Source organism: Nelumbo nucifera, chromosome 3 (genome assembly GCF_055504915.1).
Source record: "Nelumbo nucifera cultivar China Antique chromosome 3, China Antique-T2T, whole genome shotgun sequence".
Lineage (NCBI taxonomy): Eukaryota > Viridiplantae > Streptophyta > Magnoliopsida > Proteales > Nelumbonaceae > Nelumbo > Nelumbo nucifera.
Window position 1 is genome coordinate 52,212,017 of NC_142651.1, and position 18,260 is coordinate 52,230,276.

Consider the following 18,260-nt stretch of genomic DNA (forward strand, 5'->3'; position numbering starts at 1 on the left):
TATGTATGTATGTATGTATGTATGTATGTATGTATGTATGTATGTATGTATGTATGTATGTATGTATGTATGTATGTATATAATAAAAATTATTTATTTAATACGAGGCTTGCGAGCCTCACGAGCCGAGCTTCATTGGACTCGAGCTCAGCTCGATTCGCAAGCAAGCCTATGTATCAGCTTGAATTCAGCTCGAAGCTTAGTTTAAACCGAGCTGAGCTTTTCACGAGCTGAGCTCAAATAGCTCGTGGCCACCCCTACTTGCACTCGTAGTCAAGACACTCTACCCCATCCCTGCCCTGTCCTCAATGGTGGGGCGGGTTCGAGGCGAGGCACCCATTCCTTGTCGGGAATGGGGAATCCCCAAAATTTCCCCACCTTGATGCAACAACCTAAAAATAATTTAATTTGTGGATATTCTACAAATAGGATTATGGGAATTTGGAGGTATTTTAGGAATTGAATTATGACAATTTGGGGGTATTTTATAAATAGAATTTTGGGATCCTAGGATTATAAGAATATGAGTAAAACATAAAAATGTTTGAAAAATCAATATTAAATCTACTAATATTTTAATTACTAATTTACTATCAGGTTTTGGGAATTATATGCAAACCCCATCCTTTATTTGGAGCAAAACTATTTTCCCCGTCCCACTCAGTCTCTTCTCATTCCTAATTAAAATTTGAGAAAACTTGCCTCATTCGGGGTGGGGCAAGGTAAGGCCCTAGTTTTATAGAGAAAATTGCCATCCCTATAATTATAATAATTTTCTGTAAATAATTAACTAATAGTACATTAAATAACAATAAATTATAATATTTTATGATAATTTCCAAAAATTATTGAAATTGTTGTTGATTAGAAAAAAAATGTATATTAAATTAGTTATTTATAATAACAATAAATTAATGTGAGTTTAATGTATATTATTTACTTTTTAAGCCTAAATTATTTACTATTAATCAAAGTAATGTAATTATGGTAAATTACCTTAATTTTAATTAAAAGTAAATCATTTGTTGTTAATTAATGTAAAACCAAGTATTACTAAAGTCAACCAAGTGGTCTACACCAGTGTGAATAGATTTAATAAATTTTCTAAATTATTTCATAATTATTTATTAAAATAATAACAATGGTTTGCTATTTGAATAAATATGAAACAAATTCTGATAGATTATTTTCCTAAAAATTTTAATAATTATTTAGTTGAATAATAATAATGGACTATTATTTAAATAGTTTTGGATAATTTTTTTCATAGATTAATTTCCTAATTTTTTTAGTTATTATTTATTTAAAAAATTATGGATTATTAGTTAATGAGTTTCCTTGAATTTTTTGATAACTGTTAACTATAACTCTTGATTTTATAGAAATTAGTAAAATACGCCAATTAGTAATATCTTTTCTGAATAAATAATTGTTGTAAAAATTTAATGAAAATTTATTAAATTACAAGGATTATTTTAAATTATACTAAACATTAAAAAATTGAACATTTATTAACTAACCAAAGGTCAGTTTTCAAGTCATGGTTGGTGAGTTTTGAGTGACCAACTTCCTAACCTGGTCTGCCAGATTCGTTTGATTAGCTAAATGATGTCCAACCAAACTGAATTGTCTAGTGAACACTCCTAATTCAACTAAATTAGTAGTCTAATTTCTAACAAATAACAATAGTTTAGTCTCCAATAATTATTGACTTTTAAAATATCTCTAAGTTTTTCCTCATATTCTTATAATCCTAGGATCCCACAATTCCATTTATAAAATACCCCCAAATTGTCATAATCCAATTCCTAAAACACCCCAAATTCCCATATTCCTATTTGTAAAATATTCACAAATTAGATTATTTTTATGTGGTTGCCTTGAGGTGGAGACAATTTCAGGATTCCCCATCTCTAATGGGAATGGGTGCTGATGAAGGATGATTTGACCCGACTTATGAAACGGCGACACATGGGCGCTGACTCAGCGACAGCTCAACATTGTGGTCCAGTACGGCTAAGTGATAGGCCCAAAAAGCAGCTCGATGCGTGGTAGCAGGGTAAAGGAGGGGCTCACCACAATACGAGCTTCGGGTCCCCCGAGCTACCTCAAGGGATATTCCGAGGCAAACTTTAACTTGCGAGCTAAGAAAGCCAGCTCGCCCGAGCTCCCGAACAAGGCAAGTCATCCGATGACCAATTCTACTAAGGGTACTTCTGAAGTATTCGAAGCTCGTTGCAAAGTAGTTCGCGAATGGGCCGCACAAGCATTCCTTAGGAAGCTTCTATTTAATAAGCCGTACTAGTCAGACTGGGCCACGTCCCTAACTGACGGCACAATCACTGTCCTTTCGACAGTCTGCGCCCACGTCTCTCAGTAGGCAGAGGCGTGCCTGTCACTTTGGGGACGTGTCACTCGCCCGGGTAAGGAGTACATCCCAACGGCCACCTGCGCAGTCCTGGCAGGTAACGGCTGTGGTAGGGACCCAGTGATGGTTATGCCCGATCTCGCAAGAATGCTCCTATAAAAGCCCTCAGGCCAGAGGAGAAAGGTCTTCTGGAGACCTCCAACCTCTCGAATATAGTGATAAAGTGCGACCTCCACTCTTAGCTTTCGTTTCTCTCTTTACTCCCCATACACAGTACTAGCTTAAGCATCGGAGTATTCTCACAGACGGCGCCAAATGATGTGGCGCGATCCGGGCACTCCTAGCTGGCGACTGACTGGCTCCTTGTTGGCGTCCGATGCCCGATGCCCTATCCAAGTTAGCCAGCACTAGCGACATTGCCATGAGAACCGTGTACATAGAGGACCTGTCTCAGCCTAGCATTCTCGGGGGGGCAGAGGAGGTCACTCTCGTCGTTCAAGCAGAGCCGAGCTGGATTGACCCACTCATGAGCTTCTTGTTACACGGGACCCTCCCTGCAAAGTGCAATGCAGCCAGAAGGGTGCAACGTCAAGCAACTAAATACGTCATGATAGATGAGCGGCTATACAGGAGATCCTACACACTCCCCTACTAGCGTTGCTTGCGGCCTACCGAAGCCGAACTCGTACTCCGCGACACTCATGAGGGTCTGTGTGGCGGACACTTGGGGGGCAGGGCCCTCGCCCAGAAAGCGCTTCGACAAGGGTATTATTGGCCAACGATGAAGGCAGATGCCATTGAACTCGTTAGAAAATGTGATAAATGCCAGAGGGATGCCAATGTTCACCACCAACCCGCTGCCGACCTCAAATACCTCACCAGTCTGTGGCCCTTTGCACAGTGGGGCATTGATCTACTCGGGCCATTCCCGCCAGCAACGGGTGGAAGGAAGTTCTTAGTGGTAGCAATGGATTATTTTACCAAGTAGGTAGAAGTCGAACCCCTCGTAACAATAACAACCCGAAATGTCCAAAACTTTTTTTGGAAGAACATCGTGTGCCGCTTCGGATTACCTCGAGTATTGATCTCCGACAATGGCAAACAGTTCGAGGACATCAAATTTCAAGACTGGTGCCGAGACATGGGGATCCAATAGAACTTTACTTTAGTCGTGCACCCTCAGGTAAATGGCCAGGCAGAAGTCACGAACAGAGCCATCCTCCGCGGACTAAAGGCACGGCTGGATCGAGCTAAAGGATTGTGGGTAGATGAACTACCCAGTGTCCTATGGGCCTACCGAACCACGGAGAAAACCGCCACGGGAGAAACACCCTTCAATCTCACCTACGGCACCGAAGCAGTGATCCCCGCAGAGATCGAAGTACTTACGTTGCGCCTAGAAGCATACAGTGATCAAACAAACGAAGATGAGCTACGCACCAACCTCGACCTACAACGCTAGGGTCAAGAAGCGAAACCTCCGCGTTGGCGACCTGGCCCTTTGTAAAGTTATGGTTCCTGAACCCGGCACTGGCAAACTCGGGTCCAACTGGGAAGGCCCTTACCGAGTGAAACGAGTGCTCGGGGAAGGAACATACGAGCTCGAGACCCTCGAAGGGAAACAAGTACCTCGAGCATGGAATATTGTCAATTTGAGGCAATATTATCTATAAGAAGCGAGTAGGCCACGAGCTACTCCCAAAGCCTAAGGGCCAGAATAACCGAGCTAACATGACCTCGGCACAAGAAGACGCCAATCGCCACTTCGGCTTGGGAGAATCCAAGGGCGGACTACGGGTCCCTCCCTAAGCCTAAGGTTCAAAACACCGAGCTAACAAAGACCTCGACGTGAAGAAAGACAGCTACCTCAATGGCGAAGGCAAAGTATGAAATATTAAAGGCGTAAGCAGCTCGGGTTTAAACCCTACGAAGCATAGCTTGTCTCAATACGTCAGTCGAACTAAGGGATAACCAACCAATGCTTAGTTCGGACGTATGTAGTAATCACTTCTTGGTATGCCACGGAGGCCCTAAACGTGACAAATAGGGAGAACGCCTACCGAAGAGCCCTACTTTGGGTAGGTAACTTCAATAACCCAAATGATGAGATCGCTTTAGCAAAATAAAAGGAGTTCATCATACTTAGAAGAGGGGAGAGACTTTCATTGTCGAAAAAAAAAAAACAAACAAACAACATACAAATGTAGTTAAGGAAAACAACAAGTGCAGCAACCGAGCTAAACAGCTTGGGAAAGGTTTGATCATCATAGGGCACAACCGCCCAACCGAAAAACTGGTGAAAGACTGGGTTTACGGCACCCGGAAGCCACAGAAGCCCAGAGAAACGCCACCTCAAGGATCCACCTCCTCATCCTCCGGAGAGTCAGGCTCCTCTTCATCCGCTTGGTCCGCTGTCTCGGGAGACAGACCCTTCATAGTAATGTCGTCGAGGTTAAGCCCGGATAACTTCTTCCGAACAAGCCACCGGCAGAGCTTAAACCCTGAGTGGTACGAACCCGAGCCATTCTCCGCTTGGAGGTCATGGAATTCCTAGGAGTCTTTAAAATCCCAAACTGCTTTCTCTCACTTAGCCTCCACCATCTGGTCAAAGTTTTGGGTCTGATTCAGAAGAGTGGACTCCAGGTCCCGCACCTGTTGCCTGAAGAGCTCCCTCTCCCCCGCCATCCTCGACGGTTCCTCCCTATAGCGTGCGCTCTCTTCAGTAAGCCGAGCGATTTGAGCCTCCTGGTCATGAACGAGCAGCTCCTGAGACTCGCTCCCCTTGCGAGTATGATGGAGCTCACCCCGGATCCGGTCGAGCTCGACCTGGAGCTTCTGATTGGCAGCACGTTGGTCGAGGGCATCGACGCGATGGATGCGCATCTGGAGAGCCATGGCATGGATAGCAGAATTTATCTATCGACAAAAAAGAAGATCAGAAGACAACGAAAAAGGGAAAAACAAGAGGGAAAAAGGGAAAAAGGCCACTTACCACCATGCAGTGGGCAGAGGCAAATGCAGAGAGATCCCCGGGCTCCATGTTTCACCACTGAGCGATCTCGTCATTATTGATTGCCTTTCGACTCCTCCGGCGAGCTACCAGATAATCGTTTACCCCTTCCCAGTTTCCCACTGGGAACCGGGGGTAAGGACGGGGCTGAAGGGGGTTAAAGGGGGCCTCCCCCGGTAGGGGGCATCGGAACCTCGGGCGGAGGAGAGGGTAGGACCAGCTCGGCAGACCTGAACACGTTGCTTCCCGAAGGAGGGGTCCGGTTAGGGCGCGTCCTCTTCACTTGGCGTCTCTGGCTGCCTGAGAGAAGTTGGCGCGAATCGGCACTAGACATGATGGCTACCAAAAACCAAAAGATATTAGTCCAACAAGAAGCAAAATGCATGTGTACACAATAGTCACAAGACACTACGCGACCTAAAAGGCCGACCTACCCGGGCTCAAGCCTGCTTGCACGAGCTTCTCCTCGGCCAAGTAGTCCGAGCAAAGGAAGCCTACCGACGCCCAGGACAGCATTGTTTTCCGAATCTCAAGGTTTAGTTCAGCCCCGGGGTCCTACATGGCGCCCCTCCAAGCGGTGGGAAATGGCCACCCCTCGGGGTTACGGACCACAAAGTAGTCCCGCTTCCAGGCGGGGATCTTATTCGGCAGCTCGTACAAGAGCTTGTAGCCGCAACGGGGAGAGAGGTAGTAAAAGCGCCTCTCCGGAGGAACCCCAGGAGCAGCATTCTTTATACAAAGGATAGAGGCGAAAATATCAAGGTCCAAAGGGAGGCAGTACTCGTGACATAGGGATATAGTCCCAACCATGTTTCGAACAGCGTTGGGGTGAAGCTAGTCAATAGTGACGTTGAAGTGGTTCAGCACCTCCACTATCAAGGGGTGCAGGGGAAGACGCAGGCCAGCCTCGAGCTATTCCTAGAAGATCATTATGTCATTGGGACCATGCTCCCAAGGGAAGTTGCCAGTAGGGAGGCTGTAAACCAGGTCCCTAGGAAGGAAAAAGTAGCGGATCAGAGACCTGAGTCTCTCCGTTGTCATTAAGGGCCAAAGGTATCAGGTTCCCTCCCCCTAGGTGGACGCCATGTCGCTAGAGGCCTCCCGAGCCTCTGGGAAATGCTCCCAGGCTCCCCCCGAGCTCGAGGGAGCATCATCATCTTGGCTATCGCCCCTGTGGTAGGTATGGCGTGGGTACCTAGACATGGCTGACGGCAATTGGGACTCACCAGAGTAAACGAAGCAGAGCGGACTGAGGAACTCAAGTAGACTAGGCGAAGTACGCGACCTCAGAGTCCAAAGAAAGATGGCGTGGGCGGAGATAGGGCCGAGGGGGGGGCTCCCCATTTATAGCCCTCCCCTCTCAAACCGACAGCCCGGATCAAAGTAGATCCAACGGTCCGCAGGCACCCTGACCGCACGCCTTCTAAAAACCGAAGGAGATTGGCAACACATCTTCCACGATTAAGGTAGTCGCAGCCGCACGACATTCGGAATTAAAGGCCACCTCAGCACGTTTTCAGAATCCGAAAAGTCAGAGAAGTCAGAAGATCTCTTGATTCCCGCAAATGCATTTATTGAAGACAATCAATCAAGTTTGAATTTCGGTCAAATCAATCCATCGCGCTTCATAAACTCCCCGCGCTAAGGCAGCACTCTTAGCCCGAGGAGTGGGGGGCAATTGATGAAGGATGATTTGACCCGACTTATGAAATGGCGACACAGGGCGTTGACTCGGCGTAAGCGATAGCTCAGCATTGTGGTCCAGTACGGCTAAGTGATAGGCCCATAAATCAGCTCGCTGCGTGGTAGCAGGGTAAAGGAGGGGCTCGCCACAATGTGAGCTTCGGGTCCCCCGAGCTACCTCAAGGGATATTCCGAGGCAAACTTTAACTTGCGAACTAAGAAAGCCAGCTCGCCCGAGCTCCCGAACAAGGCAATTCATCCGAGGACCAATTCTACTAAGGGTACTTCTGAAGTATTCGAAGCTCGTTGCAAAGTAGTTCGCGAATGGGCTGCACGAGCATTCCTCAGGAAGCTTCTATTTAATAAGCCGTACCGGTCAGACTGGGCCACGTCCCTAACTGACGGCGCAGTCCCTGTCCTTTCGACAGTCTGCGCCCACGTCTCTCAGTAGGCGGAGGCGTGCTTGTCACTTTGGGGACGTGTCACTCGCCCAGGTAAGGAGTACGTCCCAACGGCCACCTGCGCAGCCCTGGCAGGTAACGGCTGTGGCAGGGACCCAGTGGCAGTTATGCCCGATCTTGCAAGAGTGCTCCTATAAAAGCCCTCAGGGTAGAGGAGAAAGGTCTTCTAGAGACCTCCAACCTCTCGAATATAGTGATAAAGCACAACCTCCACTCTTAGCTTTCGTTTCTCTCTTTACTCCCCATACACAGTACTAACTTAAGCATCGGAGTATTCCCACCGGGCAAATCCCCGGGAATCCTTCCTCTCATCTTCTCAGGTGCCGCTCATTGCCAACAAGGAGCCAGTCAGCCGCCAGCTAGGAGTGCCCGGATCGCGCCACATCAGGTGCCTCTCCTACAACTTGCCCCACCACAGGGGATGGGGTAACACATCCCGTGCATCACATGGGGCCTCACTAGTTATAATTACTTTTGTACTTTTGATAACTTTTTTAAAGTTATATAACATAATTTTGTTATTTAATCTATTTTTTGTTTTTGAAATAATATATAAGATATGATTTATTTATTAATATTTTGATATTTAAAGTATTTAAAGATTAGTTGTTTTCAATATTATTTAATTATTTAAATAATGCCATTATTTAAAATTGCAAAATATTTTTTATTTATTAAATTTAATAATCCATGAAATTATAATTTATACTATTCCTTCATAATTTTGTTTTTAATTCTATAAAATATAAAATTATTATTAATTCAAAAGTTATGAAATCTATTATAATTATTATTCTACTCTTAATTTTTTTTTTAAATTTATTACATAATTTTGTTATTTTAACTATTTAAAATTTAGCTATGTTAAGTTTTTCATTATTTTGATATTTAAATAATATGTAAAATATTTAATCTTTATGTAATTTTAAATATTTTGTTAAATAATTATTTATCCATTTTTAATATTTTGTTATTTAAATGTTTTTTATTTATGTTTTTAAAATATTATTTATTTATTACATTGAATAATCCATAAAATTATAATTTATATTGTTATATTATTAAACCTATTATAATTACATTTTGTGTTTTTAATAAATATTTTAAAGTTATTACATAATTTTATTATAATATTTAAATAATTGTTAAATGTTTTAATTAAAACTTTCTTTAGATAGATATAGATGAAAAGTGAGGGAAAGGATAAATAGGAATTAGAGATAATTTAGAAGATAAATAGGAATTAGAGATAATTTAGAAGATAAATAGGAATTTGGGAGAGATAGAGATAATTTAGGAGCAAGTGAGGGATAGTTAGTTTCCTAGTGCTTCTAGAGGGAATCTTGCACCCCTCTAGAATTACTCGGTATGGGTAATGGAGCAAGGAGAGGGCTGCTGACATGGCAAACACTACTTTAGTATGTGTGTGTGTGATGTAATCTCCAATTAAGAGAAGAAAATTTTGCATCAGTTTTTTATATGCAAAATTTCTACTACCATTGGCAACAAATGATAAAAAATGTAAATTTTGCAGCAAGAGGCAAGATTGCAAATTAATGATAGTTATAAACAAACACATGCAAATCTGAACCAGATACAATTAATATCCAGTTTAGATTTGCATGTCAAAGAAACAAATAGTGCAAGGTTGAAAAATACAAATGCAAAAAGTGCTTCCCTTATGGAAGAATCAAATCAAATTTATTAGTAATTGATAGTTTATATTACAAAACCAGCAAAGGTAATCGGAATCGGACCATACAACAATTTGATATTAGTAATCATAATGAATAAAACTATGTCAAACTCATTGGAATCAGCTTAAAGAATACTCTGCCATTTCACTGTGTAGGCCTCGAGGGCCACATCTTCTGTTTAGTAACCCAACCAAATGTTGTTAGCAGTAGCTAAGCATCCAGCCATCTTGAAAACAAGGGATAAAACTAAGGGTAAATTATATATAGGTATCCTGTACTTTGATGTTAGTGATAGATAGGTATCCTGAATTTTTAATTGTAACACTCAAGTACCTTAAATTCCCAAAAATAAACACTTAGGTCCATCTGTTAGTATTTTGTCAGTTAAACATTGTATAATGTCAAAAATACCTTTCTTGTGTATTTTTAAGATCATTCTACAGATTTAGTGAGTGAAATCATCACTAAAGAATGCCGTCATCGGAAAATTTGAATATATTATTTGCTGTCCATGTGAGAACGTCATCGGGGCAACATTCAATTACCTAAGAATCATCTCAGAAATACACGACAAGGGTATTTTTGACATTATGTAATGTTTAACTGCCGGTATACTAACAGATGGACCTATGTGTCTATTTTTGAAAGTTCAGAATACTGAAGTGTTGCAATTGAAAGTTCAAGATACCTATCTGTCACTATCCCCAAAGTACACGGTACCTATCTATAATTTACCCTAAAACTAATTATCCCTTGTTGAAGGATGGAATTACTAATGAATGAAGGGAGCCTCATCCATTGAAACAAAACTTTGTGACTAACTGGTCTCTACTATAAGGGGTGATTCTTCAGAACATGACCAAAATGGTGAGAGTGCCACAACCTTTCCGAGGGTGATTAGTGTTGGGGTCCTTGGGGATACAAGCTCAGCCTTTGTAACTTTATTAACAAGATCCTTTAATTCAGCAAACACCTATAACCCAGGAAAAAGAAATTGGAGAGTTAATAACTAGAAAATTTCAACCAGTCACCTTTAGAAAATTCAGAAGCATAGAAACATATTTGGACACAATGTTACCATGTAGTCCCTCGCTCTATTGCAAAAGCAAGTGTATTGTGCAGTAGTCCATGACAATTTTTAGGTGAGAGAAGGTAGAGTCGCCAAGCCCATCTAGACAACCAAGATCGGCTGTATACTCTGCTACAAAAAGTGTTTCAGTACCTCCTTTCCTTGAGTGCCCTATTAGAAACCGAACATTATTTGCAACACCACGATGGGTCAACGAGATTCCCAGTTCTGCTGCTATCCTTGAGGCAGCAGTGATAATACATGAATAAATAATAAAGACAGAGATCAAATTTGCATTCTCACTAACAGTTTCAATTCCTTTAGGAGAGACAATTTTACTCTAGTGTACCTGGAACCAAGGTTCTAAACGCCGGCCTGTGTTGGTATATTTTTTTAAGTTTTATTTATTTTTTTCGAAACTGGTTCAAAGGGGTCGGTTTCAGGTCCGATTACCCTCTGAACCGGTGGCTGACCCGATACAACCCCTAGAGGGGCGTACCCGTAAGCTATCGGCACGATACGTATCAGCCGATATGGGCTGATACGGGCTGATAGGTATCGATACTTTGAACCCTACTTAGAACAACAGTTACTTGAATCCCTTGTTGTTGCAAAAAACTCCATTTCTTCTCCAACCCTTCCAAATACATATAATTAATAAACCCACACAACATTTCAGAGGACACCCTCTCCAAGAATTGATAGCATTTCCAAACTAAGGCCATATTTGGAAGTGCTTAAAAATAAGTGTTTATTTAAAATAAGTGTTTATTTGGGTCATTAAGCACTTATTGGTATTTGGGAAATAAGCCTAAAATAACTATTTATTTTAAAAATAAGGACTTATTTTTTAAGCCCAAATTTCCAACTTTTTTTCAAGTGCTTATACAATAAACAATTAAACACACTCAAATTTTTCTTTCAAAATTATCTCTAAGTGAATTTTAAAATACCACTTATAAAATTATCCCTAGTTGAACTTTATAAAAGTACTTTTATGAAAGCACTTTTACGAAAGCACTTTAATAAAAACACTTTTATTAGTACACTTTTATGAAAGCACTTTTATAAAAGTACTTTTATGAAAGCATTTTTACAAAATCACTTTTATAGAAGTACTTTTATGAAAGCACTTTATAAAAGTACCTTAAAAGTACTTTCATAAAAATACTTTCGTAAAAGTGCTTTCATAAAAATACTTTCATAAAAGTACTTTCATAAAAATGATACGATAATCCTAGAACACTAGCGGGCTGCTTGTTGATCCCCACGAACGACTCCATCACCATGCTCGGTGGGGAACTTGAGGATGAGGTTGTAGAAGGAGATGGATGCCTTTAGTGCATGGAGGGTCGGCCTCTCAATGATGGCGTTGTAGAGGGAGCCGATCCTTACGATCAGGAACTCATTTATCCTCATCACTTGCCAAAGCTCTGTCCTTACTGTGACAAGTAGGGTAATCCTTCCCTTCGGCCTAACTACGTTGCCGGAGAAGCCAACGAGGGGGATGTCGGTTGGCTGAAGACACTCGGGCACCAGTTTCATTTTCTCAAATGCGTCATAGAAGAAGATGTCGGCCAAGGAGCCACTGTCAACCAGTATCCTCTTTACCATGAAGTTCACTACGACGACCGAGACTACAAGCGCGTTGTCATGGGGGACGATAACCCCCTTTAATTCCTCGTCCATGAAGGTGAGGGCTTGTTGCTGCTTCGACTTTTTGGGAGCCGTCCCCTGGATGTTCAACTGTCAAGCGTAAGGTAGTTGTTGTTGGTGCTGCTGCTGTTGTTGTTGCTGGTATCTCGTTATTCAACTCGTAGCATTCCTCGGTGTTGTGGTCGGTGCCAAGAAAGGCCATGATCAAAGACCACCAAACCTCCTTTCGAACGGCTTAAACAAAACCACCCTATAAACAACTCACAACAGCTAAGAACCACGACCAACAAAACATGGAAGTCTTAGAAAGACCCCTTACTTAGTCACAATTCCTGCCTCTACCTCTTCCGCCCCTCCCTCTGGAGACTCGTACCCCATGGGAAGGGGTCTACCAACTTTACATCATAACAATCAACTAGAAGTTTGGATTTCTTGCTTCCAAAGGGGAATCCCACCAGATTAAAAGAGCAGTCTGACCAAGAGAAGTTAGTCTCTCAATCAAAATTTGACAAAATACTGGAAACATCCCGTGAATTATTCGACTTGGCTTCATTGGTAAATTTATGCCTCATTCGCTTTTGAGTAAGTCACTTACTCGGGTAAATGCACTTACCTGGGTAAGTGTTTCTCAAGAAAGACTTATCCGGATAAGTACATTTACCCATGTTCTTTTATTTCCCATGTAAATAAGGCAATGACCATCTTAGCCATAAAAATTCCATTATTAAAAGGGGCATTTTTATCACATCCAAGTATAGGCAACTTTTCCCTAGATGGAAAAATAAATTTACCCACCTAAGAGAAATATTACTTACGGAGGAAAATAAACTTTCACTATTTCCCACATAACTCTGAAAAAATGAACATAGGTTTTTTGGTCAATGAGAATAAAATATTCCATTGACCAACTTCCCCCTCTCAAAATCAAAAAAAAAAAGAACGCCCCTGAGGGCATTCCACACGAGGTATCTAATGCCGCCCACCACCAACTCTAAGGATTTAGGGATATCTTTTACCCTACTCCAGACCAGCAAACGAAGGGCTTTGAACGCAGAAGATTCTAATCCACCATTTTCCAAATCCGTTCGCTTGTCTCACCGAACAACCTAGTTGGGACCAACACAATAGCGAGACTTACAGGTCACTAAGCGAGGATAAATCGAAAAAGAGGGACCCGATAGCTTCTTCCTTAGATGCAAAGACGATGAGCCACTTATTCCCTTCCAACCTTCTCACCGCCGGCTTCTGCAGGTTCCTCCATCGCAAGGAAGACCAGGTTTCGACCTCTTCGTTGGAAGGGGTGTCACCAGAGAATCGAAGAACCAAACACCTTTGTAGGAACCTCTCACGTTCTTGGACCTCGTCTTCCTCCATGAAGACCCTAATCAAACCTTTCTGCACTCACACCGCCGTGAACCTTCCTCGGAAATGCCTAGTTCCGCCATCGCCTTATTTACAAACCGGTTGGTTTTGGGAGGGATTGGGAAAAATAGCCACCCCTACATTTAACTATCAACTTCATTTTGTGCCACCCTCGTCCCCCCCCCCCCCCCCCCCCCCCTCCTTTTAACATTCTGTCGAGAAAATAAGTAGTCATTTTTACTTAATAGGTGGATAATCTCACTACACTAGATTTAGCGATATTATGCTACTTAAGGTTGTGTTTGGTTGCAAGGCAAATAAACTTGCAATGATACAAAATTATAGCAATGCAAATAAACTTTCAAATTTTAGCTTTGATTAGATTGCAGTATAAATGAAATAAATTAAGTCATGAAATAAAACCCAAAACAAAATTAAACTAAAAGTTGCATTTTCTTCATTTGTACCCCATCCATTTGTACTAGTGCGAATAAAATTGCACAGCAGCCAAACACAGCATAAAGTACTTCATCGTTTTGCTCATCGTCAAACTAGTGCAATGAGATTATCTTTTTTTTTTTTATGAGATTAGCAGCCTTGTTCAATGGAAAACAGGAAAAATGCCCCTTTCTCGTCTTAAAATATGAAACGAAGGAAAAAAATAACCCAAAAAAGCAATTTAAACATTTAAAAATGGTTTTGAAAACTTCATTATTGAATAATGCTCAGAATGCATTGTACAACCAAGATACCCATAACAACAACATATAATTTAGTAGACAAAGCAAAAATAACAAAGGATTAAACTGTTAAAACGGACAAACAGAACAAAGGTGTTTATTTGCTTTAGTATTTGTGCTTATTGAGCAAGGTGATAATTCAGAGGGCAATCTGGCACAAAACAAAAGGTAGTTGAGACCCCACAATCCCCTAAAATTGAAACATTCAACACTCTTTGCTTTCTACTTGCTCACAAGATGCATCTCCTTGCGATCATATTAAATTGTTTTAATTAAATCAATAATCATCAAATAATATAATATAATATATATATATATAGGTTTTTAGAATAGGAGTCGTTTCCCAATTGATCATTCCCGGCCCCTCCCTTTGAAATAAAATCTCATTCTTGATTCTAATTCTGTGTCTCAACCAAACAGAGGAATACACCATTCCGATTTTGATTCCAATTCCGACTATAAATCAAACGACGCTAATTACTCACTCACTCATTAGCTTTAAGGGGGCAAGTTGACCCTTTAAGCTTTGACAGGTATTTACAACGCCATAAGCCAATGCATGAAAGCCATCTGGAAGGAACACTGAATCCCATGTTCAAAGTTGAGGAATTTGTACTTTATTTATTATGGTTCTTAACATAATTAAAGCTCACGCACAGGGTCGGCTTATATTATTCCTAACCTACCTGCCTTTTGTTGGACAGTTGAACTCTTATTTCACATCAAATTAGCCGAACTCGACCTTGAAGACAAGACCCGTGTTTCCTGTCTATTGAACTTCAACCTCCTAGCTTCCTCTCTGGAAATCTGGTATGAGTTGGTGAGCACCTCTTCAGGCATGGCACGAATGACTGAATTTCTCCCGGCAAGAGTGCTTACCATTGCGTTGTCGTTGGTCTTGAATGATACCCATTCGAACCCATTCTCTCCAGCTTCTATAGCTATGGCAAAGTTTTGTGGAAGGATCAAGAGTTGATCACGACGAAGCTGGCCATTGTAGACTGTTTGTCCAGAGTTATCAACAACTTGAACCCGAGCATCTCCACTAAGAACATAGATGATGCCGTGTGCATTGATGTTCCAGTGAGGGGACAACATAGCATTCTGGGCAAATTATAGATCGAGGCCAGAATTATATAAATTCAACAATTAATTAGTGCAACAAAGAAGAAGAGAAACACACATACACATATACGAGAGACTGATCAGTAATGAGAGAGAGAAAGAGAGAGAAAAGCTTATTGTAACCTGGTAGAGAGTTCCTCTCTCGGCACTGAGTTGGAGGGTCTGCAGAATTGGGAGGTTTTGACTATTGAGGATGGTGACGCGTCCTCCATATGGACTGTAGAAATCAGCATGCTTGGGTTTTTCAATGTTCTGTCTAAATCTCATGTTGCAAATCGCCTCCTCTACACCATTTGCACCCATTTGTTGTTCCTGTTCATATTCTTCGTCCTCTTCGCTAGAAGTTGGCATAATCATCCGAAGCTCTTTCTCAACATTAACAATTCCTCCCCTCTGATCATTTTCACCTTTTAGCTTGCTTGCCGTCTCCGTGCTTACACCAAAAGCTTGGGCCAACGTCTCAGTATCAAAACCGCTGAAGATGTTAGCAGAGTTCTCTTGTCTGGCCTTCTGATCATGTTGGTATGACGACTTGCCTCCTTTTTGTTGTTGTCTTTGTTCTTGTGAAGAGCTCTGCTGCCCAGCCTTCTCACGCCTGGAGAAGGATTCACCGCCTTGTTGTTGCTGCTGCTCTTCTTGTTGTTGTTGTTGTGAGTTACCAGCAAGGTAAAATTGCTAAACATACACATCAAATGGTCAATTGTAAGCAAATGATATGATTCTACTTTTTTTTATTATTTGTTTTTTGGATGAATAAGCAACCAATTTATGATTATAAGGCTGAATGAATGAGTTAGAATTTTTACTCTTTTTCTATCATCAAGCTGGTTGATGCTGTTGGCAATGTCAAAGATGCTAACAGCAACAAGGGGTGCATCGCCATTGTTGTACATCCAATGTGGAATCCCGTCTGGCACAGCAATCATGTCTCCTTGTTTCACGAATCTGATCTTCTGATGCTGATCCTGGAATCTCCGGCTTCTGTTTTCTTCTTCTTCTTCGGAATGTTGAGATTGCTGGAAGGATTGAAATGTTTCGGGGCAACCAGGAATGGATAACCCTAAAACTCCCTTCCCTGTGCATGGATCAGAGGCTCATTAGTCACAGAACATGCATGTATGGATTCTAAACTGGAATATATAGTAACGAATGAAGATGCATGGTTTTAGATCAGCAGGAAGAGAAGGAGATAGCTTGCCTTCAACAATATATATGAGCCTGTGTGCATTGTAGTACGAGGGCAAAGAGAGGCCCTTGGGTTGGATAGTAACACGAGAAGCGGCAACACCCGCACACTGAAATTGGTTGTTGTTTTCGTCCCATTCCTCAACGAAACCACCCTCGGCCTCTCTCCGGCGAGAAGGTTCGAGGGCGTCCAAGTTGTCGACCTGGCACCTGTTTTGTTCTCCGCCCCGGAAGCGGCGGTGTGTTGGGGGATGGCCTTGCCATTGTCGCTGCCAGGTCTGAGCTAAACAAACATGACACAATACAAGAAGGCAAAGGCAAAGACAAATAGAAAACAGAGAAGACTTGGCCATTGTGTACAAGTTGTTGAGACGGGAAAGAGATGAATTGAGGTGAAGCGGCGAGAGGAATGGTTGGGTATTTATAGTGGGAATAAATGGATTAGTTTTTGACACCTTTCAGGTGATCACAGTGAGGCAGTTCAGGTACTCACCACACCATGCATGTCGTCACTACAGTATTGTGTGAACACATAGTAATAAATTTGATCAGGGCAGGTTCTAGGTGGCGATGTCCTTCAAGCAAGTGTAACCCACTCAGCTTGAACCTTGAGAAAGTCATTGGACTATTTCACCCTGATTCTCTTTATACAATAATGCAAAAATCCCTTTGAACATTGGCTTTTTATGGATTATTCGGAAAGTATTTTTATTGCTGTCCACAGCAACAAAATAAGAAAACATGTATTTTGATTGCTGTCCGCAGCAACAAAATATTCTCATAGATCATAATAAATAATTAATAAGAAAATAAGTTGTTTTATGAAAAACACTTCTCTGCACCTTTTGCACTCTCATAGTGAAAATATGAACTAATATAGAGGTTGAAGCTCCACCTATTAAACCTTGCCGCCCCAACTATATCGGGTTAGCTACATGAATTGTTAATTTTCTTTGTAATTAAAATGCTCGTGTGATGTTCATTAAAATTGGTTAATGTGCAAAAATGACAGCATCACATTTTTTATTTTTATCAGAACCTATTTTGGAAATATATAGCTCAAGCTAAATGGAAGTGTGTAACTACTTAAAACAAAAACATAGAGTTTGAAGAAAAGCCCAAGTGATCCTTACGGTTGGGCTGGTTGATATATTTATAATAACTTAATTTACAGGGAGTTTAAAAGATAAGTTACAAAGAGATATACATAACGAGTAGGAGTGTGCTACGGTGTATATAAGATGTGATAGGTGTCACAATCGCTGAGTGGATCACTTGGACTCTTCTGTTCGCCCCTTCAAGCTGAGATGGGCGTCACGAACAGGCTGCTTGGACTCCATGGGCCATGCCTTCCAATGTCTCGGCCCTCGAGTTGATGGCCTTGAACCAACCTGTTTGTTTAGTGGTGGTCAAGTCGAGTCGTTTTGTCTTGGCAAAAAAGATAAATTTGTGAGTTGCCCTATTATCCACCAAGGCTTAAGTTGGCCTCCCAGTGAGGGTGATGTCTACCTATTTAAGTCCCTTGTGGGCTTTCCTAAGGCATGTAGATGGACTTATTTTTTTACCATAGCATTTATGAATAGTAAAGCACCTACTCTTGACAATGAGGGCATTGACTTTCTTTCACATGAGACAGTTGTTGGTCTAATGTATTTCATTGCAAATGAAGCAAGGTAAGGGAAGTGTGGTGGCTCTCCTGATGTACTCGTAACCATGATATTTATGAGCTCCATGTGGCTTCCTTCCTTGTTACTGATTAACTGGACTATTTGGGCATGGCTACTTTTCGAATGGGAGTCAATTATGACTCTCCCCCATTCAAGCCATTGGAATGGGGGCTAGTAGGCTAGTGATCTGCTTCATCAGGCTTCTTTAAGTCAACATGTTGCTCTGCCACAGCCATG

At 41.6% G+C, this 18,260-nt stretch overlaps 2 protein-coding genes across 2 annotated transcripts; both read right to left on the reverse strand.

Moving 5' to 3' along the window:
• Positions 1 to 11,533: 11,533 nt before the first annotated feature.
• LOC148801215 (uncharacterized) lies at positions 11,534 to 13,389 on the reverse strand. The gene is made up of 2 exons (XM_088900356.1): positions 13,336 to 13,389; positions 11,534 to 12,022 (listed from the first exon to the last, which is right to left on the reverse strand). Exons 1-2 carry the CDS (start codon positions 13,387 to 13,389, stop codon positions 11,534 to 11,536), a joined length of 543 nt encoding a protein of 180 aa, XP_088756482.1.
• Positions 13,390 to 14,638: 1,249 nt separating this feature from the next.
• On the reverse strand, positions 14,639 to 16,750 carry LOC148801216 (11S globulin seed storage protein Ana o 2.0101-like). Its single transcript, XM_088899597.1, has 4 exons — positions 16,370 to 16,750; positions 15,978 to 16,246; positions 15,295 to 15,846; positions 14,639 to 15,150 (listed from the first exon to the last, which is right to left on the reverse strand). Exons 1-4 carry the CDS (start codon positions 16,707 to 16,709, stop codon positions 14,764 to 14,766), a joined length of 1,548 nt encoding a protein of 515 aa, XP_088755723.1. The 5' UTR covers positions 16,710 to 16,750; the 3' UTR covers positions 14,639 to 14,763.
• Between the last annotated feature and the right edge of the window lie 1,510 nt (positions 16,751 to 18,260).